Source organism: Podarcis raffonei, chromosome 17, assembly GCF_027172205.1.
Source record: "Podarcis raffonei isolate rPodRaf1 chromosome 17, rPodRaf1.pri, whole genome shotgun sequence".
Taxonomy (NCBI): Eukaryota; Metazoa; Chordata; class Lepidosauria; order Squamata; family Lacertidae; genus Podarcis; species Podarcis raffonei.
In genome coordinates, this window is record NC_070618.1 from 6,684,636 (window position 1) to 6,710,716 (window position 26,081).

A 26,081-nucleotide genomic window follows, 5' to 3' on the forward strand; every position below is an offset into this window, starting at 1 on the left:
CAGATCGGAGGAGGCCCGTGCACATGCGCACAAGCTATTTCCGGTGCTCCTCTGACCCAGAAGTGCGCCGAAAATAGCGTGTACGCACGTGTATGGGCATGCACTCCCCCACCCTCCAGCCCGCCGCACGATCGGTGCAGGAGACACTGGCCCGAGACGTGGTAAGTTTGCTGACCCCTGCAAGGGATGACAAGTTCTCAACGCTGAGAGGCACTGTTCCAGCTCAGAATCTGTTGCTCAAAAAACCAGCACAGGGGGCAGCCCTAGACATTTTTCTGCCTTAGGCAGAATAGCAGACAGCTCCCCAAGTCTAGTGCTCTCTGCTTAAATGATGAGCAAATCAGAGGAGTTGAATAATAGGCAGTTTATTACAGAACTATGTACAACAGGTCTCCTATTCGTTAGCTGCGTTCTCACTCTTCTCCTAGCCCCGCCTCCTGCTTGGGCATAACCTTGTAGACACAGGAGGTGCCCTTAAAGGTATACTCAACATCAACTTTGTTGGACTGGTCATGTTGTTCGGATGCCTGATTATTGTCTTCCAAAGCAACTACAGTGGTTCCTCTAGTTACGAACTTAATTCATTCCGGAGGTCCATTCTTAACCTGACACTGTTCTTAACTAGAGGCATGCTTTCGCTAATGGGGCCTCTTGCTGCCACTGCGCCGCCGCTGCACGATTTCCGTTCTCATCCTGGGACAAAGTTCTCAACTCAAGGTAACTCTTCCAGGTTGGTGGAGTTTGTAACCTGAAGTGTTTGTAACCTGAGGTACCACTGTACTCTATTCCGAACTTAAAAATGGAAAGCATAATGCTGGTGGTCAACAAAAGAGGTTTAAAGACTCTCTCAAGGCAAATCTTAAAAAATGTAGTATAAACACAGACAACTGGGAAACGCTGGCCTGCGAGTGCTCCAATTGGAGAACAGCCTTTACCAAAGGTGTCATGGGCTTTGAAGACACTCGAACTCAGGAAGGAAAGGAGAAACGTGCTAAGAGGAAGGCATGCCTGGCAAACCCTCACTGTCATCAACTCCCACCCGGAAACCTATGTCCCTACTGTGGAAGGATGTGTGGATCCAGAATTGGCCTCCACAGTCACTTACGGACTCATTTTTAAAACCATGTTCACTGGTGATCTTTGCCTCTTCCAGTACACCGGCATTCATTCGCCTGTCTTCCCAAGTGATGTGTAGAAAAGTTTTGGAGACACCGTTGATGGAATCTTTCGATTACTTCAGGAAACACAAGTTAGCATAGCTGAATGCTGTGGATGAAGTACCGTATTTTTCGCTCTATAACAAGCACCCGATCATAACACGCACGTAGTTTTTAGAGGAGGAAAATCCGTAGGCATGCCACCCGTAGGCATTCCCTCCATAACACGCACAGACATTTCCCCTTACTTTCTAGGAGGAAAAAAGTGAGTGTTATGGTGCAAAAAATACGGTAAATGTCTAATGTGGCCCCAAAGCCTTACCTTGGATTTCTAAACCCTATGAGGTATTATAGAATCATAGAATCATAGAGTTGGAATAGACCACAAGGGCCATCGAGTCCAACCCCCTGCCAAGCAGGAAACACCATCAGAGCACTCCTGACATATGGTTGTCAAGCCTCTGCTTAAAGACCTGCAAAGAAGGAGACTCCACCACACTCCTTGGCAGCAAATTCCACTGTCGAACAGCTCTTACTGTCAGGAAGTTCTTCCTAATGTTTAGGTGGAATCTTCTTTCTTGTAGTTTGGATCCATTGCTCCGTGTCCGCTTCTCTGGAGCAGCAGAAAACAACCTTTCTCCCTCCTCTATGTGACATCCTTTTATATATTTGACATGGCTATTATATCACCCCTTAACCTCCTCTTCTCCAGGCTAAACATGCCCAGCTCCCTTAGCCGTTCCTCATAAGGCATCGTTTCCAGGCCTTTGACCATTTTGGTTGCCCTCCTCTTATGGGCAGGGCCTTTTCCATGATGGCCCCCCACCCTGCAAAATGCTCTTCCAAGTTAGATCATGCTGTGCTTTTCTAGGCATTTGGTTAAAACACGGCTGCTTGGAAACATCTGGTTGAATTTTTCCCTGCTTCTTCGTTTTCCTACCGTTCCCTTTATAGTTGGGCTTTATGACATGATGCTTGTAGCGTGTTATTTGTTGTTTAGTCATTTAGTCGTGTCTGACTCTTCGTGACCCTGTGGACCAGAGCATGCCAGGCACTTCTGTCTTCCACTGCCTCCCACAGCTTGGTCAAACTCATCCTGGTAGCTTCGACAACACTGTCCAACCATCTCATCCTCTGTCGTCCCCTTCTCCTTGTGCCCTCCAACTTTCCCAACATCAGGGTCTTTTCCAGGGAGTCTTCTCTTCTCGTGAGGTGGCCAAAGTAGTGGAGTCTCAGCTTCAGGATCTGTCCTTCCAGTGAGCACTCAGGGCTGATTTCCTTCAGAATGGAGAGGTTTGATCTTCTTGCAGTCCATGGGACTCTCAAGAGTCTCCTCCAGCACCAGAATTCAAAAAGCGTTTTATTACAAAGCTACAAAATTATTACAAAAAAAGAGAGCTTTTTCTTTCTTTCTTTCCTGACCAACTGACTGAATTGTGCTGCCCAGGAACAGTCTGGTCATTTGCCCTTCATGTGACCCAGACGGCCTATGGCGTAAATCTCTTCTTTCCTCCGATGTTCCTCCGAAAGCGCTACGTCTTGTGGAATAAGCAGAACCTGTGGATATAATTTATTTAGGCTTCTGATAAAGTTCCTCGCACACAGTCATTAAGAAAATGAAGTAACTCTGGAGTGGGAGTTTAAAAGTCCGCCGAGGGATTAGGGGCTGGTTAAGAGATTGGAGGGAAAGGCTGGGAATAGTCCGAGATTGGAAAGAGGCTCATAATGAGCTCAGCTGCCTGTGGGATCAGATTGAGGAATGCTGATGCTCAGTAACAGTAATAACCTGTTAGACAGAATGACTGGTGAGCTGGCAAATTTTTGCTGATGACGTGAAATTATCTAGGTTACATTAAACTGGGGGAGATTTTGAGGAAATCCCAGAAGGCTGGCAAAAGCAGGCAAGTTGACAAACTAAGGAAAGGAACCTTTGGCAAAAGGGGAAATATATTGGTTCTGTATCTCAGTAGAATGTATTATGATTTTCCCAGGGGGGAGGGAAGATATTGTCAACTGTTTGTGCAGAGGAAGGTTGAGCCAAAACTCTCAATTCCTGTTGCCACTGAAAATCTCTTTTACAACACTGACATTTGACCCCCGACAGACCCAAATGTTTTCCCCAGGACGTAAATGGCCGCTGGAAACGTAATCTGGTCAGTGCAAATCCATTTCATCTTTGATGCCCTGCAGCACAAAAATATCAGGATATGGATCTTCAAGATAGAGAAACAGATGCTTTCATATAGTAATTGTTGTTCAGATTATTGGGGGGGGGGAGAGGAATGAAGAGACAGGGAATTTGTACCGAACCTATTTGTTTCATGGCTAAAGTTGTTTTATCGTGAGGTTGAAAAGCAAGAACAGTACGAAACTGAAAATAAAAGTTTTCAAAATAACCTTTCCCTTTTTTTTGTTAAAAAAAATTTTCCCACAATTTAATTCCACGTTAACATCAGTAAAAAAGAACATTTTTACCCCGCCCCCATCCTCATGTATATCAATATCTTTTCAAAACCTTTTATTCGAGATTCCAGGACTTCCCTCCATCCCCTCTTCTGGTTCTTTATAGAAACAGAATTCTCTTACATTTCCATATCCATTTACCCAATGTTACTAACACTTCAAATCATTTACCATTATTTAACACAGATGTCATCAAAACAACCTTTTCAAGATATTTTCTGAGGAACCAATATCAGGCTGTATAACTGTTAAGTGCTTGTTGTAAGATGTGGGATTTATCTTTAGAAATATTTATAGATATATCAATTTTCACTGTATACCACATTGTATACATTCTATAATTACAAATATACTATTTAAAAGAAAAGCTGTCTGGTATTCCAGAAGCCCTCTTGAATTTTTCCCAGTGTTTCATCTGAGTCCTGGACACAAACCACTTCCCATGGGGAGGGAACCCATTGCAAGAAGCCCCAGGAGGTCATTTATTTATTTCATTAAATTTATACATTGCTTGATTAAAAAAAAACAAAAACCCTCAAAGTGGTTTACAAAAATGTTCACAGTTTTATATGCTGCAGGGAACTGTGCTGTCCCTGACCAAAGCCTAAGAAACTCCCAAACCAAACTAAGTCCATTTTAGTTCCTGTGTAAAACCCCACCAGCTGCCCATGTGACTGGGGGTGGATCTACACACAGGGGGGTAAACACGCTATAAATAAGTCAGAAATTAAATTGTTGTAACAAAAGGGGTAGGGGAACCGCTATAGAAAATGGCAAAGACATTTTGCTTGCTCTCTAGTGCCATCTGGTGTTGTATGTTTATAACGCATTCAAAACACTGTTTTTTGACTAGTGTAGCTGAGTCCAGAATGTGGGCCTGTAGAACAGCATAAACAACAAATATGTGCAGTATTGTAAAGAAGAATGCAATTTGTGCTGGTGCATAAGGTAACAACAAAAAAAGAAACAGATTTTGCATTGGTCTTTTGTAGTGAGATATTGGGTTGTATTCAACTCAAAGTAAATCTATTGAATAATAATAATAATAATAATAATAATAATAATAATAATAATAATTTATTATTTATACCCCGCCCATCTGGCTGGGCCTCCCCAGCCACTCTGGGCGGCTTCCATAAAAACCAAAAATACAGTAAAATATCACACGTTAAAAACTTCCCTGAACAGGGCTGCCTTAAGATGTCTTCTGAATGCCAGGTAGTTGTTTATCGCTTTGACATCTGCTGGAAGGGTGTTCCACAGGGCGGGCGCCACTACCGAGAAGGCCCTCTGCCTGGTTCCCTGTAGCTTTGCTTCTCGCAATGAGGGAACCGCCAGAAGGCCCTCGGTGCTGGACCTCAGCTTCCGGGCAGAATGATGGGGGTGGAGACGCTCCTTCAGGTATACTGGACCGAGGCCGTTTAGGGCTGGTTAATTGAAATTAACCAACTTAAGCTATTCATGCTGATTAACTTCAACAGGTCCACTCTGAGTAGGGCCAGCGATGAATACCATGCACTGTCCCCTCTTAAGCCCCTGTAGTACTTTCTGGACTGTATTCAGAAAGATTCACTCCCTGACTGCATTATCAACCAAATCTGGAAATGTGATGGCGCTGGCTCACTTTTTAAAATTCTGCTATATGGAGTCACTGATTTCATCATTCAAATCGTGCGCATGCAACATTAAAGTCTTCCTTCCTGTGCATCTTCCTGTTTGATTCCTTATGCGCATGACTCCATGCTGTAACAGAAACAAACTTCCAGGGTTCAAAGCGATGCATCGGGTTTCCTTAATTACTGGGCAGCTTTTGGCTGCTCAATAATAAGCGGGTAGTGCTGTAATTGGTGTGGTGTATCACTGAACAGTCACTGAAAGGCAACATGTTGTAATTATACATTTATGAGAAATGTCACTGGCTTATCGCACCAGGGAGAGATAACATCTCCTTATGTTATGCGCTGTTAATGTGGGAGCAAGTAACAAGCCTAGGCCACCCATGTATTCTCTTCCCATGATTTTCAGGCTGTTATCCATTTTTAGATGTTTCAGAAGCAAGACTGTGCTCATATACTTTTATTGACCCTCCAGAAGCTAGAACAGGGACTATGGATAGAGAACTCTGAGTGATTCCCCCCCCCCCCCAGTAAATTGGCAAAGGTGTCTGCTGCCCAGGTGTTTAGTAGTAGTAACAATGGCAAAATGGCATGATTTCCCATCTAAATTAGGCTGAAGCAATGCCGAACGCTAACCAGGGATGGATCTACGCACAGGGGGGGAAATGCTATAAATAAGTCATAAATTAAATTGTTATAACAAAAGAAAAGGATCTCTATGGGAAATTGTGTAAAAAAGTTTTATGCTCTACAGTGCCATCTGGTGTTGCCTGTATGTAACGCTTTTTAGAAGCTGTTGTGTGTTGTTGTTTTTTCTAACGTAGCTGAATCCCAGGAGTGGGTTTTTCAGTGTAAGACTGTGAGCGTAGTTCAGCCCCAGGAACTGGGCTCCAAAGGTGCTCAGAGCCACCCTGTTCTTTAATTCTAACTATATGTCTTTGACCAGGGCCAGATTTAGGTTTGATGAGGCCCTAAGCTACTGAAGGTAATGAGGCCCTTTATATGTCCAGCTGTCCTTTGTCAACAACAAATTGTTGCTGTTTTTTGTGTTGAATATATGTTATATGGTAATTTATGGACCTAATAGGTATCTAAAGTCATTTGCACATGCAGAATGTAGGCACCCTGTATATAGAAATGAGCAAACCAGTGATATTTTAGGGAGCAGGCTAGCAGACGGTGCCCATGACTTACATCATAGAAGCCTACACAACACAAAACTCTGTTGCTGTATGTAGGTTTTATTTTATTTGTTTTTTTATCTTATATTTTGGAAATGTACATCCAGGTGTTTTTTTCCTTTAATTTTTTGGGGGCCCCCAAGAGAGTGGAGCCCTAAACTATAGCTTGTTTAGCTTATACATAAATCCGGCACAGCACTGTCTTTGGTACTTGGCTCCGGATGGCTTCTGGTAATAAACTAGAATAAAAATATTACTGGCTTCTGGTAATAAACAAAGTAGACCCATGCAGTGGGAAACGGCGCAACCAGAACTTCTCCCATCCGTTCCTTGCCAAGTCCTGCTTTTGCCCCATCTCTCTCCCTCCACAAGTATTGCACAGCAGGCAAAAGAGGGAGGTGAAATGTGAGGAGACCAGCGACAAAACAGTTTGCAAATGCATCTGGGGAATTGAAAAGGTGTAGGCACACTCCCTGGGTCATGACCCAGCAGCCCTATGATTCAATACATTCAATATAGCACACTGCCTGCGTGCCATTAATGTATAAGAGCTTCGAAGTATTTCTTCCACCTTCAAATGGTTGTTTCTTTAAGCCCATGTACAAGAAAATCAGCAGCCACAGAGCTGTTGTTGTTGTTGTTTAGTCGTTTAGTCGTGTCCGACTCTTTGTGACCCCCTGGACCAGAGCAAGCCAGGCACTCCTGTCTTCCACTGCCTCCCGCAGTTTGGTCAGACTCATGTTTGTAGCTTTGAGGATACTGTCCCACCATCTCGTCCTCTGTCATCCCCTTCTCCTTGTGCCCTCCATCTTTCCCAACATCAGGGTCTTTTCCAGGGAGTCTTCTCTTCTCATGAGGTGGCCAAAGTCTTGAAGCCTCAGCTTCACGATCTGTCCTTCCTGTGAGCACTCAGGGCTGATTTCCTTCAGAATGGAGAGGTTTGATCTTCTTGCAGTCCATGGGACTCTTAAGAGTCTCCTCCAGCACCAGAATTCAAAAGCATCAAAAGCATCAGCCACAGAGCTGAGTACAGAACAAATCTGAACTTTCTTGAGTTGTGTTTTCATGCTGCCCAAAAAGAGAACAAGAGGTGGGCAGAACGTTGGTTGAAAATTAAATAAATGAAGCAGATGCCCCAAAGAAGCCTTTTTTCAGGAAAAAATAAAATTGATGCCAAATTTTAACCACATAAAACAGGCAACACTCACATAGTGCGGTGCCAAGTGCAGATCTTCTCAGATTTTGCAAGCCGTGCCAATCATTATTACATGTTCTTTGCATCTCTAGGCTTCTTTATGTTGTATATGGCGGTCTACACACTCCTCTGAGCCTCTTTCTGCCGGTTGTTTGGCCTTAGCAATATCCAAAGTACTGCAATGAACTGACAAGGTAAGGCACAATGCAAAACTTCCCTGCAGTTTGAAAAAAAATCTGATTTTTATTTTTTTTAGTTTTTGCACCAGGCTCCCACTGGCTGTGTGTAAAGCCAAACAGCGTGATATTTTCAGGATTAAGTCAAAGTATTTTGACGTGCTGTCTTTGTGTATGTAATTACACTTTCTAAATTCTCTCTTGCATGAAGGTAGTCATGGTTCAGATTGATTAACCTTGACTGTGGACTGTAAAGGCAGCTCCTTTCGCATTTGCCTTGAAGTTTCAGATATCCAAACCATTCTTGGGCTTTTGCTTCTTCTCCCATCTCTGCTGCTAAGAGTGGATGGAGAAACTCAGCGAGCACTTAAGCAGCCAGCGGTGCAGTCAATAATCACTTGGCATGAAAGCAACAGCTGAGCAAGGAGTGCGGGGAGCTACCAAAGGGTTAACATGCACTTGTGAAAATGAGCCACTATAATCAAATACCAAACTGAGGCCTAATGGAACATAAGGAGCAGCATTATACCAAATTAGACCTTAGTTAGTTAGGAGCCAAAGACAGGAGTTCCTGGCGTGCTCTGGTCCATGGGGTCACGAAGAGTCAGACACGATTAAACAACTAAACAAACAAAGTTAGGAGCCAACTACTAGGGACCGAGATCCCTTCAGACGTACCAATAAAATATTTGAAGCCCCAACTTCAGTTGATGGGCATTGCCATTCAAATGGTGTGCCTTGTGATGATGATGAAGAAGAAGAGTTTGGATTTTTTTGTGTGTGTGTGTGTGTGTGTGCACCAGCTGATTAATGGGTATTAAAGCCCTATGCAAAAGCACTCTTTGAAGCAACTCCATGGTTCTCCTTTAAGTGAGGGGGCAAATGAGGGGCTGCTTCAAAGAGCGCTTTTGCACAGGGCTTTAAGACAGTCTCCATACTCCCACTTAGGCCCTCAGAGGCTCAAACAGGAGTACAGCAGGTGTCTTAAAGCCCTTTTCAAACAACAAAAGAACTTTGGCATCACGGCAGTTTCCCAAGTGAGAAGAGCTTTTGATAGGTGGGGCAGGGCCACTCACCTGTCAATCACTGTGATCTCATAATACTGTCATGCGATTGACATGTGGGTGTAGACTCCCACCAGTACACTTTGGCTGGCAGGGTCAATCCTGATTCAGATCTGCCCCATGGAGCTGAAATGGTTCCTCAACCCTAACCTGGAGCTAATTTCTGTTTAACAGACCGCCAGTTGTCTTGTGCTTGACCACCATTCATTACTACCTGTAGTAACTACCAGGAATGCAGACAGAGAATGCAAGACCACACAACAGAATAGTTAGGGTAAGCCAGCAGTGGTCAACCTCTGGACTGTGAGCCAAATTGAGCCTGCCTGGCATCCAATTTGGCCTGCCCACTTGGCATCTTTAGTTCCTTTCACCTACATGTGGTAAATGGATCAGGATGTTAAGGTCAGGAACGGGGATCACACTCCTTATAGGGAAGCTGTTTTAGAAGAAGAAGAGGAGGAGGAGGAGGAATTTGGATTTGATATCCCGCTTTATCACTACCCTAAGGAGTCTCAAAGTAGCTGACAATCTCCTTTCCCTTCCTCCCCCACAACAAACACTCTGTGAGGTGAGTGGGGCTGAGAGACTTCAGCGAAGTGTGACTAGCCCAAGGTCACCCAGCAGCTGCATGTGGAGGAGCAGAGATGCGAACCCGGTTCACCAGATTACGAGTCTACCGCTCTTAACCACTACACCACACTGGATTTGTGATAGATTATGTGGGGGAGGGCTTACCTGTCATAGCATGGGGGGACCATAGGGGAGGTTGCCCCGGGCACAAAATTGTTAGGGGCGCAAAATACAGCTAGGCACGTCTATCGCTGGACTACGTTGAAAAAAGCTTCTCCCTGTGAACCAGGAAGTGACCTCTCCAGACAATGAAATGACTCTCCGTTTGTTATCTCTGTGGCTGCGATCCCCTGGGTGACGCAGATGTCCTTAGGCATACTTCATCCATTTCCCTCCCACTCACCCACCCCCTGTGTGGCCCCGGGCGCCAGCAATACATGCTATGCCACTCCCCCCCCCATATTTCATTCAAGTTGGCACCCCTGCACATAGCTTTATATCATTCACACTGACTAGCATCAGCTAGCCAGGTTGTCAGATGGGGGGGGGTCTCTTCCAGTCCTGTGAGCATAATAGGACTTGTTCTGAATAAGATAAGAAACATGGGGAGCTGCCTTTGTCTTTCACCCCAACAGCACATCTAGCTCAAAATACTCCATCTGGTGACTGGGAGTGGCCGCCAAGACCATATAACAGCGGTCCTGAAAGACCTACATTGGCTCCCAGAACGTTTCCAAGCACAATTCAAAGTGTTGGTGCTGACCTTTAAGACCTAAATGGCCTGGGCCCTGTATACCTGAAGGAGTGTCTCCACCCCCATCGTTCAGCCTGGACACTGAGGTCCAGCTCTGAGGCCCTTCTGGGGGTTCCCTCTCTGCGAGAAGTGAGGTTACAGGGAACCAGGCAGAGGGCCTTCTCGGTAGTGGCGCACGCCCTGTGGAACGCTCTCCCATCAGATGTCAAGGAAATAAACAACTATCTGACTTTTAGAAGACATCTGAAGGCAGCCCTGTTTAGGGATTTTTTAAATGTTTGGTGTTTTATTGCGTTTTGGGTGTTCTCCTAGGAGCTGTCCAGAATGGCTGGGGAAGCCCAGCCAGATGTTGTTGTTGTTCATTCGTTTAGTCGTGTCCGACTCTTCGTGACCCCATGGACCAGAGCACGCCAGGCACTTCTGTCTTCCACTGCCTCCCGCAGTTTGGTCAAACTCATGTTCGTAGCTTCAAGAACACTGTCCAACCATCTCGTTCTCTGCCGTCCCCTTCTCCTTGTGCCCTCCATCTTTCCCAACATCAGGGTCTTTTCCAGGGAGTCTTCTCTGTTCAGTTTCTGTTAATTGATTCTCATGAAAACTTACAGATTCTGGCTTCACACAATTAACTCAAGGCAGTGTCAATTTACTCTTGGCAGAAAGCCAAGGTCTGCTTGACCTAGAAACTACTTACTCTGATTGGTTAACGACCAGCACTCAACTCTGTTATCTAGGAATGCTAGCACAGTTTGTGTTAGGTGTGTTAGGAGTAGGAGTGCTGTGTATGGTTAAGAGAGAGAGAGAAAGAAAGGATTTATTTTGCTTTGTTTTGTATGCAGAAACTCTGCTGGTTTTATTTTTCCTTTTAATAAATCCTGTAAATAGTTATTCTGAGTCTAGCTGACTAGTCATTTCCACCTCAACTAGCTTCTTCGCTGTGCAGGAAAACTCTGCTACGTTTGGGCTAAAGCCATTAGAGCTATGCCTGACACTTCAAAGTTCCATGATTCTCTTCTCATGAGGTGGCCAAAGTATTGGAGCCTCAGCTTCAGGATCTGTTGTTGTTGTTATTTCTATTTCAAACAGGAAGTCTCTCCCATTCTTACCTGGAAATGCTGAGGACAGAGTCTCAGGCCTTCCCTTTATCACTTTCCCCTAAAGGGTGATGCTGGAATCACATCATTAGCTGCATGCTTTAAAAACAGCAACAGACGTAGCATAGAATTGTGGAGCTGTTGGAAGGGACTCCGAGGGTCAACAACCCCCTGCAATGCCTGCCCACAGCCGTCCCTGGGTGGGCTTGAACCACCAACCTTCTGGTTAACAGCCAGATGCACTGACTGGTTGTGCCACCGGGGCAGTCAAAGGATTAGGTAGCAGTGGGGTGTTTTAATTTATTTCTCCAAAGGGGAAAGCACCTAGACGCCCAGGCATTTTGTACAATCTCAAAGGCGCTTTGTTATACAATGTATTGCTTCATACTTGTGTTCTTTCTTTGTAAAGGCATGGCCCAAGATGGGAACAGTGATGCTAAATGGGCACAGTTCATGGAGAGGAGGGGTGGGGCTACAGCACTAAGACTAGAGTCACCTGCAAGAGATGCCACCCATCCCGTCACACACACACACACACACACACACACACACATAGCTGAAAGGTTAAGACTGAGAAGGGAGAGATTTGAGGATTAAAACACAAGAGTCTTGGAAGGGCTGTTGAGACTTCTGACAGTGCCTGTTTGACCAGACCAACACGAGGCTGGTTGTTACTGGATTGCACAACTTTGCTGTTGCTTGCCAACTGCTGGCATGAGACGGATTGCTCTACCTACCGTGTGATTTATAGCCACAGCTGTCATGTTCAGCCTATGCTTCTGACTTTGAGTTGGTGAAAGGCATTCTTTCAGGAGGGGAAAATGACCTTTGGAAAACTTAGGAGAGCAGTAAACTTATTTGTTTATTTATTTAACTTTTCAAGTTTATACATTTCACTAATTTGACAATCATTTTGACATTTCAAAACTTGACTTCCTTCCCCTGCTTTCTGCAGTTCCTTAAATTTATTTTTCATATCTTCTGCATATCCAAATTAACTTCATTTGCTCATTTATTCATCTTCTTTAAAGATATACGCTTATGAAACTGCAGGTTAATACAATAATGCTGCCAATGTTCTTATCTGTCAAGGAAATAAACAACTATCTGAGTTTTAGAAGACATTTGAAGGCAGCCCTGTTTAGGGAAGGTTTTAATGTTTGAAGTTTTATTCTGTTTTTAGTCCTCTGTTGGGAGCTGCCCAGAGTGGCTGGGGAAACCCAGCCAGCTGGGCGGAGTATAAATAATAAAATTATTGTTGTTGTTGTTGTTCTCCGTTTACAATTTATCTGTAAATATTCAATAAACTATTTCCATTCTTTTATAAGAAGTTTGTTATCTTGATTTCTTATTCTTCTGGTAAGTTTTGCCATTTCTGCATATTCCATAAGTTTTTGTATCCATTCTTCCTCTGCTGGGACTTCTGCTTCTTTCAGTTTTGGGGCAAGTAACATTCTTGACGCTGTAGTTGCATACATGAATAAGTTTCTATACAGTTTAGGTAGTTCGATACAGCAACTCTTCTGATCATAGAAGATCGCAGCAGTTACTGCGGTTAAAAACAAACAACTTTTTATGATTGAAGAAGCCCAGCTCAAAACATTATCCGTTCTTCAGTCAATACGCAGCTCTACTGAGCAGACCATGCGTCTGTGCACAAGCACTTATTTACAAAGGTAAGCTGCGATAAACCACAGTGGCACATGCCTGAGGAATTCAGTCTTTGCACATTCCTGTACAAACTAGCCTGATCCGCATCTCCTGGACTGAGGTGCAGATCAGAACATTGTTACCCTCTGACTTTTGCACTCCTCATGCCAAAATAAATCAAAATGCATTTGAAAATGCATATTTTGAAAGAACATCAGTTTAGCAATGCATTTTTAATTTAATTTAATTTAAATGCATTGATTTTTTGGGGGAGTGCAGATTATGTTTTCGAAGTATAAATTAAGGTGGAAACAGGATGGAAGGGATTTATGAATGAACACAGGCAAAAGTGACACATGCTGGAAAGAGACAGATTCATTCATCCCTATGGCAGCTCTTGGATTCAGAAGCTTTGCAGCTAATCAAAAAGCCTGGCTCACGCATGCAACTTGATGTCACCATCGCCAAGGTACTTCTTGCAGGTGTGGCTGAGCCATTGCAGCAACACCGCTGACAGCATTTTCATGTGACCTGGCTCTGTCACCACAGTCACAAAACTTTTCAGTAGGGTAAGTTCACAAAGTCAGCTGCTGGTTACTAAGTCAACAGTAATGAAATACAGGACAACCAAGTGATGTACAATGTATGAGTGAATCAACCTGCCCTTATTTTACAGTGCAATATGGGGATTTCATTTGCCCTAACCGCCTTTTTAAAAATCCAACCGTTCGCTTTGCAGCTCATGTAAAGAAAGTTCATTTATCCCCTTCAATGTTGGGTGGCGCTGTGGGTTAAACCACAGAGCCTAGGACTTGCCAATCAGAAGGACGGCGGTTTGAATCCCTGCGACGGGGTGAGCTCCCGTTGCTCGGTCCCTGCTCCTGCCAAGCTAGCAGTTTGAAAGCAAGTCAAAGTACAAGTAGATAAATAGGTACCGCTCTGGCGGGAAGGTAAACGGCATTTCCATGCGCTGCTCTGGTTCACCAGAAGTGGCTTAGTCATGCCGGCCACATGACCCGGAAGCTGTACACCGGCTCCCTTGGCCAATAAAGTGAGATGAGCACCGCAACCCCAGAGTCGGCCACAACTGGACCTAATCGTTGTGGTCCCTTTACCTTTTTATCCATTAGCTACAGCTTGTAGGTAGGTAGCTGAGATTATGCACATTAAGTGCTTTCCTTGGAATATGCTATATAAATGCCATAGATTATTAGAACTCTGCTAACACATTAGATGCAAAACAAGGAAAAGTCCAAAGGGAAGCTGAATTTCTAGCCATATACAAATGCTTTCTTCTGGGAAAAGAATGATCCTGCGGAATGCTTCTATCAATTCCATAAATTGCCCAAGAAATTAACTCTCTGGTTTCTTTCGGTGTGAGCAAGCCCAAAATGAAGCATTTATTAAGCCCCACTGGTAGTCAGGAGAGAGTTAAGTATGTGTCTAAATCTCTCCCAATAAGATTGAAAAGCTTTTCATGTCGGCTGGAAGGAGCTCTTTGTGACCTGCCAACTTTTTTTGTTCCTCCTACAGTAACACCTAGAAGTTTTCAGCTGGAGCCAAAGCTTTATTGTCCTGCAGCAGCAGAGAGCAATTCATTCTTGGCTGTTCCTAAACTCTTAATTGAAATGCAGCTCAAACTGAATGGGGATTATGGGTGGATTCCCTCCGTTCCAAAAAGAAAAAAGAAAAAAAAAGAATTGTCTTCCCTTTGGTGCTACAGATGTTTACACATTGACACTTCAGCAAATGTTTGGATTAAGTGTTGTATTCCTGTTTAACACCCTAGCTGGGGGTAGCGGGGTAGAATTCATTCTTCGGATGCCTGATAGCCTTAGTTCTCACCTTGTTAACTTTCAAAAGGGTAGCTGCTGTCTCTTTCAAGAGAGCCAGAATTCTGGAGCTCCTTAAAGATTAACACACATTATTGTGGCTTTTGTAAGCTAAAAGCAATTTCAGCTGCTTTGATCTTTTTATAAAGTGCTTTGAGGGTGGTTGTTGTTGTTTTCTAATCAAGTGGTATATACATTTTATTCGAGAAATAAATTAGATGGTCACTGTGAGAATGGGATGCTGGACTCGATGGACCATTGACTCAATCCAGCAGGCTCTTCTCACTTTCTTAACACACAATTCCACATTCTTGATCTGTCTATTTCAAGCCTTCTTGTCGAGTGCTAATAGTACAACAGATAGTAATGTACAAATTATAATGTAAAGTGAGATGTGATTTCAAGATGAGGCTGGAATCCTATGAGTACATTTATCGAATACATATCGAATACATTTGGATACATTTAGAAAAGTACAACATTTGAGGAAAAATACATTTGAGTAGAAAAATACATTCAGACACATTCTTGATACATTCTTAAAGTCCGGGTTAGCGCCATCGGCTAATGGCGGATTCCCTCCGAGCTCCGGAGGGAATCGGCTCCGCAGGATTTGGGTCTTGCCGCTGCGGCGACGCGGGGACCCTCAGAAATCACAGGCGGTGAAGCCTGTGAACCTGGTGACTCGGCGGGCACCATTTGCGCCCCCCCGACCCGCGAAGGAGCCTTTTTAAAGGCTTCGGAACGGGGGACGGGGCGAGTGGCGCGGTGCTGAGAGTCGACTGCTTCTCCTGCGGAGTGAAGCCGCATGCCATGGTCGGAGAGCGCTGACTTCTTCTTGTGAACAATTGGACTTTAAAAGCAACAACCCGTGAGTAGTACGGAAATTGGATTTGCAAAGAAAAAATATTTTTGAATTAGGCACGATCGGGGAAGGCGCAAACAGGAAGTCCGTCTTCCCGTCTTGTAAATAATTTAAAGCAAGGACTAGTTAACTAAGGTCGAGAGAACTTCTTCTTCTTTATTGGGTAAAAGACATTAATTTCATGATTTGGCAGTATAAGTAATTTTACTGGAGGATAAGAGCTAATTTTGAGAGCTGAAGTGCCACCCCCCCGGACCCGGGAGTGATCCGTGAGAGAGCCTGTTGAGGAGATATAGAAGAGTTTGACAGCTGTCAAATTAGCTGTCAAGAAGGAAAAAGAGAACTTTGTTTCTGCTGTCTCTGCTGCATATATTTGTTACAATTTGGTTATATTTTGTTGAAAACAAGGAAGAACTGATACAAACTAACTTGATTTTTGGATTTGCACTGGAAGGAAGATTAAGTAACCAAAATCCCTCTAGAGGGGGTTTTGGGACATTACAAGAATGGCTGAAGGAGGAAAAATTCAAGCTAAATTGGACAGAGTTCTTCTCTTGGGAAAGTTACAAGGCCAAATTGATGTTTTGGCTACCAATGTTGCAACTCTGGACTTAACAGTAAACAAATTCACTGAATTTGATAAGGATTTGACTCAGGAAGTTCATGCAGCTGGACAAGAAGAGAAACTTGAGAGATTTGAGAGTGTGGAGAAAGAGATATATGTTGTTTCTGAGGAAAAGGAAGGAGGAGATGTAATGTTGCAGATGACAAAGGAGAGCCAGAGGCCTGACATGATGGTTACAATGGAAAATAAGTACTGGATGATGAAAATCTGGTCTGAATTGGAGATTGAAGAATGGAGAGATCTCCTTATGTGGAGATCTGAAGACCTATGGATTACAAATTTGATTAAGGTGGAAGTTGGAGCTTTCGGGACATTTGGACTTAAAAGGAGTAAGAAACAAGATTCAGGCTCCACTTTTAAGTATGGAGGTCTGGCTGGAAGAAACATGGACCCTATTGGGACAGAGCTTCTCCGAGATCTGGTGTTTAATACTAAGGACTACCAAAAAAACCGGCAGAGAGGAACTGAGAGAGAATTAAGAGCCTCGGACGTGAGGTCTCCAGGCTGATAGTAGACTAAGACTGATGGACATTTGTTGGGGATCGAAACCGGGAAAGGGGTGGGGTGGGGTTTGGGAATCCAAAGGGTGTACAATTATAATCTGTTTTTTTATTTTGTTTTGTTATTAGTATGAAAATTGGGGAATTCGTGGAAGGGAATTTGGATCGATTTTAGAAAAAGGTTTTAAGAATGAGCACTGATGTACAAATATTGATGTTTATAAGTTAAAATTGGTTTTTCTAAAATGAATTAAATATAAAAAGGTCAAAAATTGGGGATAAGAACTTGTTGAACTAACAATTTGAATTAGAATATAAGAAGGGGAGGTGTGGGGAAGTCAGGGAAATATGTTATTGAAAATACGGATTGTAAACTTTCTACAAGGAAGGCTCAAGCAGTATGTGGATCGAGAACTCCCAGAAGTGCAAGCTGGATTTAGAAGAGGCAGAGGAACCAGAGACCAAATTGCAAACATGCGCTGGATTATGGAGAAAGCTAGAGTTCCAGAAAGACATCAACTTCTGCTTCATTGACTATGCAAAAGCCTTTGACTGTGTCGACCACAGCAAACTATGGCAAGTTCTTAAAGAAATGGGAGTGCCTGATCACCTCATCTGTCTCCTGAGAAATCTCTATGTGGGACAAGAAGCTACAGTTAGAACTGGATATGGAACAACTGATTGGTTCAAAATTGGGAAAGGAGTACGACAAGGCTGTATTTTATCTCCCTGCTTATTTAATTTATATGCAGAACACATCATGCGAAAGGCTGGGCTGGATGAATCCCAAGCTGGAATTAAGATTGCCGGAAGAAATATCAACAACCTCAGATATGCAGATGACACAACCTTGATGGCAGAAAGTGAGGAGGAATTAAAGAACCTTTTAATGAGGGTGAAAGAGGAGAGCGCAAAATATGGTCTGAAGCTCAACATCAAAAAAACGAAGATCATGGCCACTGGTCCCCTCACCTCCTGGCAAATAGAAGGGGAAGAAATGGAGGCAGTGAGAGATTTTACTTTCTTGGGCTCCATGATCACTGCAGATGGTGACAGCAGTCACGAAATTAAAAGACGCCTGCTTCTTGGGAGAAGGGCAATGACAGGCCTAGATAGCATCTTGAGAAGTAGAGACGTCACCTTGACAACAAAGGTCCGTATAGTTAAAGCCATGGTTTTCCCAGTAGTGATGTATGGAAGTGAGAGTTGGACCATAAAGAAGGCTGATCGCCGAAGAATTGATGCTTTTGAATTATGGTGCTGGAGAAGACTCTTGAGAGTCCCATGGACTGCTAGAAGATCAAACCTATCCATTCTGAAGGAAATCAGCCCTGAGTGCTCACTGGAAGGACAGATCGTGAAGCTGAGGCTCCAGTACTTTGGCCACCTCATGAGAAGAGAAGACTCCCTGGAGAAGATACTGATGCTGGGAAAGATGGAGGGCACAAGGAGAAGGGGGTGACAGAGGACGAGATGGTTGGATAGTGTTTTCGAGGTTACCAGCATGAGTTTGACCAAACTGCGGGAGGTAGTGGAGGACAGAGGTGCCTGGCGTGCTCTGGTCCATAGGGTCACGAAGAGTCGGACACGACTAAATGACTAAACAACAACAAACTTTATGTGTTTTTAACTTTTTTGTTTTTTCTTTTTTGATTTTTTAATGTATTAAGGTGGAAAATCTCAATAAATATCTTTAAAAAAAAATAAAGTCAATGAGAAGGATACAGCAGAAACGATATAATTAGATACAGCGAAAAATAATACATTCAGAAAAATACATTCTCCAAGGCACAGTTTACATTCTTGTAGGGTGTTTAGGCAGAATACTATATTTTGATATTGGTAGGGTCATTTTCCTTTATTCCCCTCTCTGACCCTGACTCTCTTACAGCCCATGCATTGGTTGGTTGTACTGTAAAGTGTTGCTGCTGTAAAAATTGGCATTATCCATGCAGTAAGCTTTCTATTCTTTTCCCCTGTAATGTTTAGGAACACTTATCTAAGGATATGGTCATGTTGTGAATTTCTCCACCTCCACTGCCCTGCTGTATATCGTCAGCAGAAGAAAAGGCTAAGGAGCAAACCCTACACAAATCTGGAGTGAAGTTCTGAAGACAGTTAGATGATGTCTGGTACGCTTCCTTCTGGCAACTCCTGAAACCAAGCTGGTGCCAAACAGATTTCTCTGCTTTCCTTTGGACGGAGGGAAGGGTCTTATTGTCTGGGCAGCAGAAGACCTCCAAACCCACTGCCCTGACTTGCGCCCAGGGGTGGTCACTTTGTTGCTATTAACGCAGTGCTTTGACTTCACCCCTGAAGGCCCACTCCATTGTCTCTCAAGACAGATGGATGCCCACAACAGCTCCCATGTCATTGAGCTACCATTGGATAAGCAAGAACACTTGTCATGGGGTATTCCTAAATGTTACAGTGGCATTCCCATGGAGCATCTATTGCATATCTCAGCTCTAGATATGCAACGGAGATGGAGACCCATCAACTTTCATCAGCGATAGCTGGCATACCCAGTGGAAAGAGATTGGGGGAGTTATTGTTCAACAACATCTGGAAGGCCACACATTCCTGAGTCATTCCACACAGCAATTGGGAGCTGTATTGATCACTTTCCTGATTTAATTTGTTAGGATTGCGCCATGAGTGTCATCCATGCTCTTCATTTTATTTTTTTAGTTTTTGTAGAGGGGCTGACATTTTCATGCTTTAGTAAAGGTAAAGGTAAAGGGACCCCTGACCATTAGGTCCAGTCGTGACTGACTCTGGGGTTGCGGTGCTCATCTCGCTTTATTGGCTGAGGGAGCCGGCGTACAGCTTCCAGGTCATGTGGCCAGCAGGACTAAGCCGCTTCTGGCGAACCAGAGCAGCGCACGGAAACGCCGTTTACCTTCCCGCCGGAGTGGTACTTATTTATCTACTTGCACTTTGACGTGCTAGGTTGGCAGGAGCAGGGACCGAGCAACGGGAGCTCACCCCGTCGCGGGGATTTGAACCGCCGACCTTCTGATCGGCAAGTCCTAGGCTCTGTGGTTTAACCCACAGCGCCACCCATGTTCATGCTTTAGTATAATTCCACAAAACCCTTCTCAAACAGAACCATGAACATATACAGGGTTTTTTGGGCAGGGGTAGCAGATATAGTTCTAAGCAGTTCCTTCTCCTGTTAGACACCTGTTAGGTTTCTGAGGTTTTAGAGTTGGCCTATTTTTACACCATCCCAAATAAAATAATCCAGCACAGTTCACATTACCCACTGCCCCAGGGCACAAAGTAACCTTTGCATCGAAGACTGTCTTGTACTGTTTTTCTGCCTCTGTGTTGCTTTTTCTTCCATTTTAAATATGCATGCCTTTTGGGTTTTCAGTTGCATTTCACGAAGTCTATCACTGCTATGGTGCACGATTAAAGAATACACTCTCAGCAGCATTTGCCTAATTCCGTCAAGAGCTGGTATTTGGTAATTTCATTTTCAGGGCCAGAGAAAGCGCCAGAGATGATGGGAAGTAAGAGAGGGAATCGAAGGAGGCAAAATGAGCTCTAAAAGGAAAGCAACATTGTTAGAGCAGCTTCTGAGTATTTTATGAGAGAGTAATGGTTTGAAAAGAGCACAAGCTAAACTGAGTGAGTGGCAGAAGAATGAGCATCCATTAGAAGCGATCGCAGGCGGAATTACCACTGAATTAAACTCAAGAAGCTTTTTCAAGGCAAAGGCCAGAGCTCGCTGCAGAAGAAGAGGTTGGTGGAGGAAGGCAAATGAACTGAGAGATGGCTACCAAGGCTCAACAAAAAATGCAAAAGGCATTTTAAAAAGTGGGGCACGGAGTTCATATGAAGAAACCGACACACAGGGGATGGGGAACCGCAGAAGACTGGAGAGCGAGTCAGTTGCAGTTCCTTTCTGATTATTGTTCCAGTTCAGAAACTGTTTTTCTACTAGCATTCCTTTCTAAATGCTGGTCCCCCATTTCTGCCAATGGTACAAAAGTGCAGTTTTCACCATTCTTAAATTTGGTAAAAAGCAACACCACCCTGAATCTGTTGACCTCTACGCTCGCATTCCCAGTAGCTCAACTGCAACCTTCCTTCACTCTCAGGTGCAGTCCTGAAAGGCTAAATATACCATATTTTTTGCTCTATAAGACTCACTTTTTCCCTCCTAAAAAGTAAGGGGAAATGTGTGTGCGTCTTATGGAGCGAATGCAGGCTGCGCAGCTATCCCAGAAGCCAGAACAGCAAGAGGGATTGCTGCTTTCACTGCACAGCGATTCCTCTTGCTGTTCTGGCTTCTGAGATTCAGAATATATTTTTTTCTTGTTTTCCTCCTCCAAAAACTAGGTGCGTCTTGTGGTCTGGTGCGTCTTATAGAGCAAAAAATACAGTACCCTTTGTCCTTCAGTTTCATGCCCCCTTGAATGGCCATTGCAAACATCACCAGCTGCATGCTCACCATACATTTAAAGCCCATTCCCCCTGCTCCTAATAATTCTGAGAACTGTAGCATGTAATGTGTGCCGGGAATTGCAGATCTGTGAGTAGCAAACTACAGTTCCCAGGATTTGGGGGGGGAGGGTGCTTTAAATTATTTCTTTATTGCACCAACTTTTCCACCAAGGTGGGGTGCATGGTTCTCCCCCCCAATTAAATCCGTACAACAACCTTGTGATGTAGCTTAGCTGAGAGGCAGTAACTGACTCCAGACCACCCAGTGAGCTTCAAGGCCCAGAAGGAATTTGAAGCCTGGCTTCCCAAGGTCCTAGTCTGATACTCTAACCACTGCACCACACTGGCCCTCAGTGCATGGAGGGTAAATAGCCAACATCGCTCTCCAGGCAAATCCAATTTTCTGCCAATGTGGTAAAGAGCATTACCTGGCGGCTGATTAATATCATCTTTCAGGTGTGCTCAGTGCCGGATTTATGTATAGGCTAAGTAGGCTGAAGCCTAGGGCCTCTAAATCTAGGGGGCCTCACCAGCCCTCCCGCTCCCCAGTGGGCAGTCTCCCTTCTCCCAAAATGTAAACCCAAGACTTCATGCAAGTGCAGGGCAACTCAGGCCTAGCAGCTATGAGATTCAGGGCTAGCCAGTGGGGCTTAATTGGAAGCAGTGGGGTGCAACTTGATTATTATTTTTTTGTAGGGCCCCAGTTCACAGCCAAGGCTGCAAAATCTTATAGATATAAATAAAATTCATCTAGATTGCCCTGGTGTAGCAGCAGGAGGCCCCATTAGCTAAAGTGGTGCTCCAGGTTAAGAACAGTTTCAGGTTAAGAATGGAAGTCCGAAACGAATTAAGTACTTAACCCGAGATACCACTGTATAAACACTGACAACTGGGAAACAATGGCCTTCAAGGCCTCCAGTTGGAGAACAGCCTTTACCAAAGGTGTTGTGGACTTTGAAGACACTCAAACTCAGGACGAAAGGAAGAAACGTGCTAAGAGGAAGGCACGCTTGGCAAACCCTCACCGTGATCAACTCCCACCCGGAAACCTATGTGGAAGGACGTGTGGATCTAGAATTGGCCTCCACAGTCACTTACGGACTCACTGTTAAAACTGTGTTTATGGAAGACAATTTTACTCGGCTACGAGTGATCACCAAAGAAGAAGTATGTTCACTGCTCTCCATGCATGGAGAAAGCAAGGCCCCATCCTGCTTAAAGTGCACTGATACTCATCAGTGATTCCAATGCTGTTTATTTCAGCATCTATCTCACCTAACCAAGCATTCTTCAATGCAGACTGTCTGCCTTTAAAATATCTTTTTAATGGAATATCACTTGAAGTAATTTTTCTTCCATTGTTTTAGTTTTTTTAAAAAAATAGCAAGGCTACTCTGTGGGTGGCGCTGTGGTCTAAACCACTGAGCTTGCTGTTCGGAAGGTCGGCGGTTCGAATCCCCATGAAGGGGTGAGCTCCTGTTTTTTAGTCCCATCTCCAGCCCACCTGGCAGTTCAAAAGCATGTCAAAGTGCAAGTAGATAAATAGATACTGCTTCGGCGAGAAGGTAAACAGCATTTCCGTGCACTGCTCTGGTTCGCCAGAAGCAGCTTAGCCATGTTGGCCACATGATCCGAAAGCTGTCTGTGGACAAACGCCGGCTCCCTCGGCCTATAGAGCGAGATGAGCGCCACAACCCCAGAGTCGTACGAGACTGGACCTAATGGTCAGGAGTACCTTTACCTTTACTCTGTTCAGGGAAGTTTTTAATATTTAATGCTGTATTGTTTTTAACACTTGATTGGGAGCCGCCCAGAGTGGCTGGGGAAACTCAGCCAGATGGGCGGGGTATAAATAATAAATTATTATTATTATTATTATTATTATTATTATTATTATTATTATTATTATTATTATTATTATTATTACTCTGTGGATCTGGGAAGACGTTTTGGTGGTCACAGATGCTAGCCAATCAGTGTTGTATACAGCCAACTTGGCAGAGTCAGTACTTTCAAGTTCGATCCCGGGAAAGAAATTGTTCATCTGAATATAGCACAGAAGCACAACTGCCAAAAGAGCAGGTTTACATTCCACCTCCGGAGAGAGAGAGAGAGAGAGAGAGAGAGAGAGAGAGAGAGAGAGAGAGAGAGATCCCGGAGACCTGCAATGGCAGCGGGTGGGCAACAGCCTTTCGGCAGGGAGGTGGTGGAAATCCCTTCCAACAGCAAGGAAGCAAATCCACTGGCTGGCGAAAAAGCGCACCCAGCCAGGCAGCTCATTGGTCCGGCCTCTTCCCCTCGCCGCCGCCGCCGCCACGAGGAAGGGGGGTGGCTCTCGGTGCAAGAGGCGCCTCCCCGCCGCCGGTGCGCGCTGAGCGCAGGCCAAGCTGCAGCAAGCGAGCGCCGTGCGCGCGCGAGGGAGAGAGAGAGGCAGAGAGCGCCAGGCGACGGCGGCGAAGGCGCAGAGAGAGTCTCGGGCAGCCCCGGCGCGGAGGGCAGGGCGGCCGGTCGGCCAAGGCGGAGCCGCGCCTGCGTGCGTCAGGCTCCAGCTGTGGCAACTCGGCAAAGTTCCGCCGAGGCTGGGCGAGCGGCGCCCGGGAGGCGAGCCGAGAGCGAGCCGGAGCTCGGGCAGGAGGACGCACGGCGCTTTCCCCGGCGCGCACGGCCAGCGCGCCGAGGAAAAGTTTGTGGCGCGGGCGGCGGAGCGGTGGCGCCGGCTTCCCATGGAGGGAGCGCAGCCCGAGCCGGAGAGAGGCAGCAGAAGCAGCAGCGGCGGCGGCGGTTGCGCGCAGCCCTGAGCGGCGACCGGTTCCCGAGGCGTCTCCATGGTGTCCCCTCGTCGCCATGGCCAAATGGCTGAATAAGTACTTCAGCCTGGGCAACAACAAGACCAAGAGCCCCCCGCAGCCGCCCAGGCCGGACTACCGGGACAAGCGCAACGGCACGGCGGGCGCGGGAGGCGCAGGGCACCACGGCCACCATCACCACCACCACAGCCACCACCACACGTCGCCGTGCTTCCCGCGCCACGACACCAGCGACCTGCTGCGCGCCTACCGCGCGCAAAAGGAGCGAGACTTCGAGGATCCCTACAGCGGGCCCGGCTCGTCGCTGCGCAAGCTGAGAGCGCTCTGCCGCGCCGAGTACTGCGCGCCCGAGGAGCTGCTGGTGGAGACGCCCGCCGCCGGTGGCCAAAAGCCCTTCTCGTCGGCGTCGTGCTGCGGCGGAGAGGGCGGCGGCGGCGGCACCGGCAGCAACCCGGCCGTGGCGTCCGCTTCGCCGCAGCTCTTCCGCAGCCACAGCGAGCGGCGAGCGGCCACGCCGCCCGACGCCGCCGCCGTCAAGTACATCTCGCCCAAGCACCGGCTGATCAAGATCGAAAGCGGAGAGGGCGGCAAGGGCAGCGGCGGCGGCGGGTCCCCCGTCACCTGGAGCCCGTCGGGAAGCGGACGCAAGAAGCTCAACAAGTGCCCCGAGCAAGCGGAGGGCGGCGGCGGCAGTGGCGGCTCCGGCACCAAGAAGGAGAAAGTAAGTGAGCTCGTCAGCCTGGTGGAAACCCGTCTGCCTGGTTCGCGAGGGTAGTGGCGCTCGATGTCTCCGCACCTGGCGCTGATTCACACGTGCATGCCTTCCCCCATCGCGGTGCGCTTGTTGATTGGCAGGTGAATGTGGGAACGGGCTTTATGGGGAGTGAGGTGACCCGGAAGCTTCCGTCCATAGGAACAACTAGGGGCCGAGGTGCCTTCGCCGCCACCCCAATAAAATATTTGAGCCCTTCCGCCCAGGTTGATGGGCATTGCCATTCAAATAGTGTGTGTGTGCTGCGTCGTGTGATCGATTATGCAGGGTACCCCCCCCCCCCATATTTCATTCAAGTTGGCACCCCTGCTTCCATCTGGGGTGGTGTGTTTTGTGGTGGCTCATTCGCACGTGCATAGTCACGGGGCGACTTGCATACCTGACCCTGCTCTTCTTGAATGGCAGCTGGATGGGAGACCTCCTGTTGGAAAACAGAGCATTTGAGGCGATGTGAAAGAACCATTCCGTGGTGATAACTCTGTTCGGTGCCCATTTGTATGTGTAAATCCGCCCTCCTTGTTGTAGCTTTCATCAGATGATTGGCATGCTTGTGTGAACCAGCGCTGTGCATCCGCCTCTGGCTGTTGCACTCTTATCTAGTGTCAGTGGCATGGAGGCACACTCTGGAACATAAAAGTGATCCCGACCAGACAGGAATGAACAGAGAGGATTAACGTGGTAGGGAATGTATTCAGAGACTCTCTGCTTATGACAGACCAGTTACAACACCAATAACCAATTGTGGCTTTTGAACATAGAAAGACCCCAACTTGCTCAAAGAAGGGGCTCTGCTTGGTGAGGTTTCTTTGAAGCTCTTTGTGTAGAAGGAGAAATAATCTGTCTCTGTATTTTATCAGTCTAGTAACCCTCTTTCCTTGAGGAACTGACATGGCTTGTCCCAAGTGATCCTCACAATTGCTCTTAGGTAGCTTAGGCAGAGAGGTGGTGACTTTTTCCCAGGCCCATCCTGTAAGCTCGTGGCTGAGTCAGGATTTATGGCCTTCCCTGCCCAGGTCTAGCATACTATCCGCTATCTCCCATGCTGGGTTACCCAGCTAAACTCCTCTATTTGCACACATCAGTTCTGTGAAGCATTGTGCATTAGGCAGGCGACAGTTGTTGTCTTTGTGCTGGAATAGAGACTTCTGTATTTAAGGATCTGTTTTTAAATATATGTACAGTGGTACCTCGGGTTAAGTACTTAATTCATTCCGGAGGTCTGTTCTTAACCTGAAACTGTTCTTAACCTGAAGCACCACTTTAGCTAATGGGGCCTCCTGCTGCCACCGCGCCGCCAGAGCACGATTT

At 45.8% G+C, this 26,081-nt stretch overlaps 1 protein-coding gene and 1 non-coding gene across 2 annotated transcripts in view; one reads left to right on the plus strand and one right to left on the minus strand.

The window, feature by feature from the left end:
• Positions 1-11,458: 11,458 nt before the first annotated feature.
• TRNAN-GUU (transfer RNA asparagine (anticodon GUU)) lies at positions 11,459-11,532 on the minus strand. Its single transcript has one exon. It is a non-coding gene; the product is annotated as a tRNA-Asn (tRNA).
• A 12,024-nt stretch (positions 11,533-23,556) lies between these two features.
• SHB (SH2 domain containing adaptor protein B) overlaps positions 23,557-26,081 on the plus strand; it is a 157,625-nt gene continuing 155,100 nt past the window's right edge. The window contains exon 1 of the mRNA XM_053371203.1: positions 23,557-24,722. Coding sequence (XP_053227178.1) covers positions 24,039-24,722 — 684 coding nt within the window. The 5' untranslated portion in view covers positions 23,557-24,038. The remainder of the gene's footprint in view (positions 24,723-26,081) is intronic.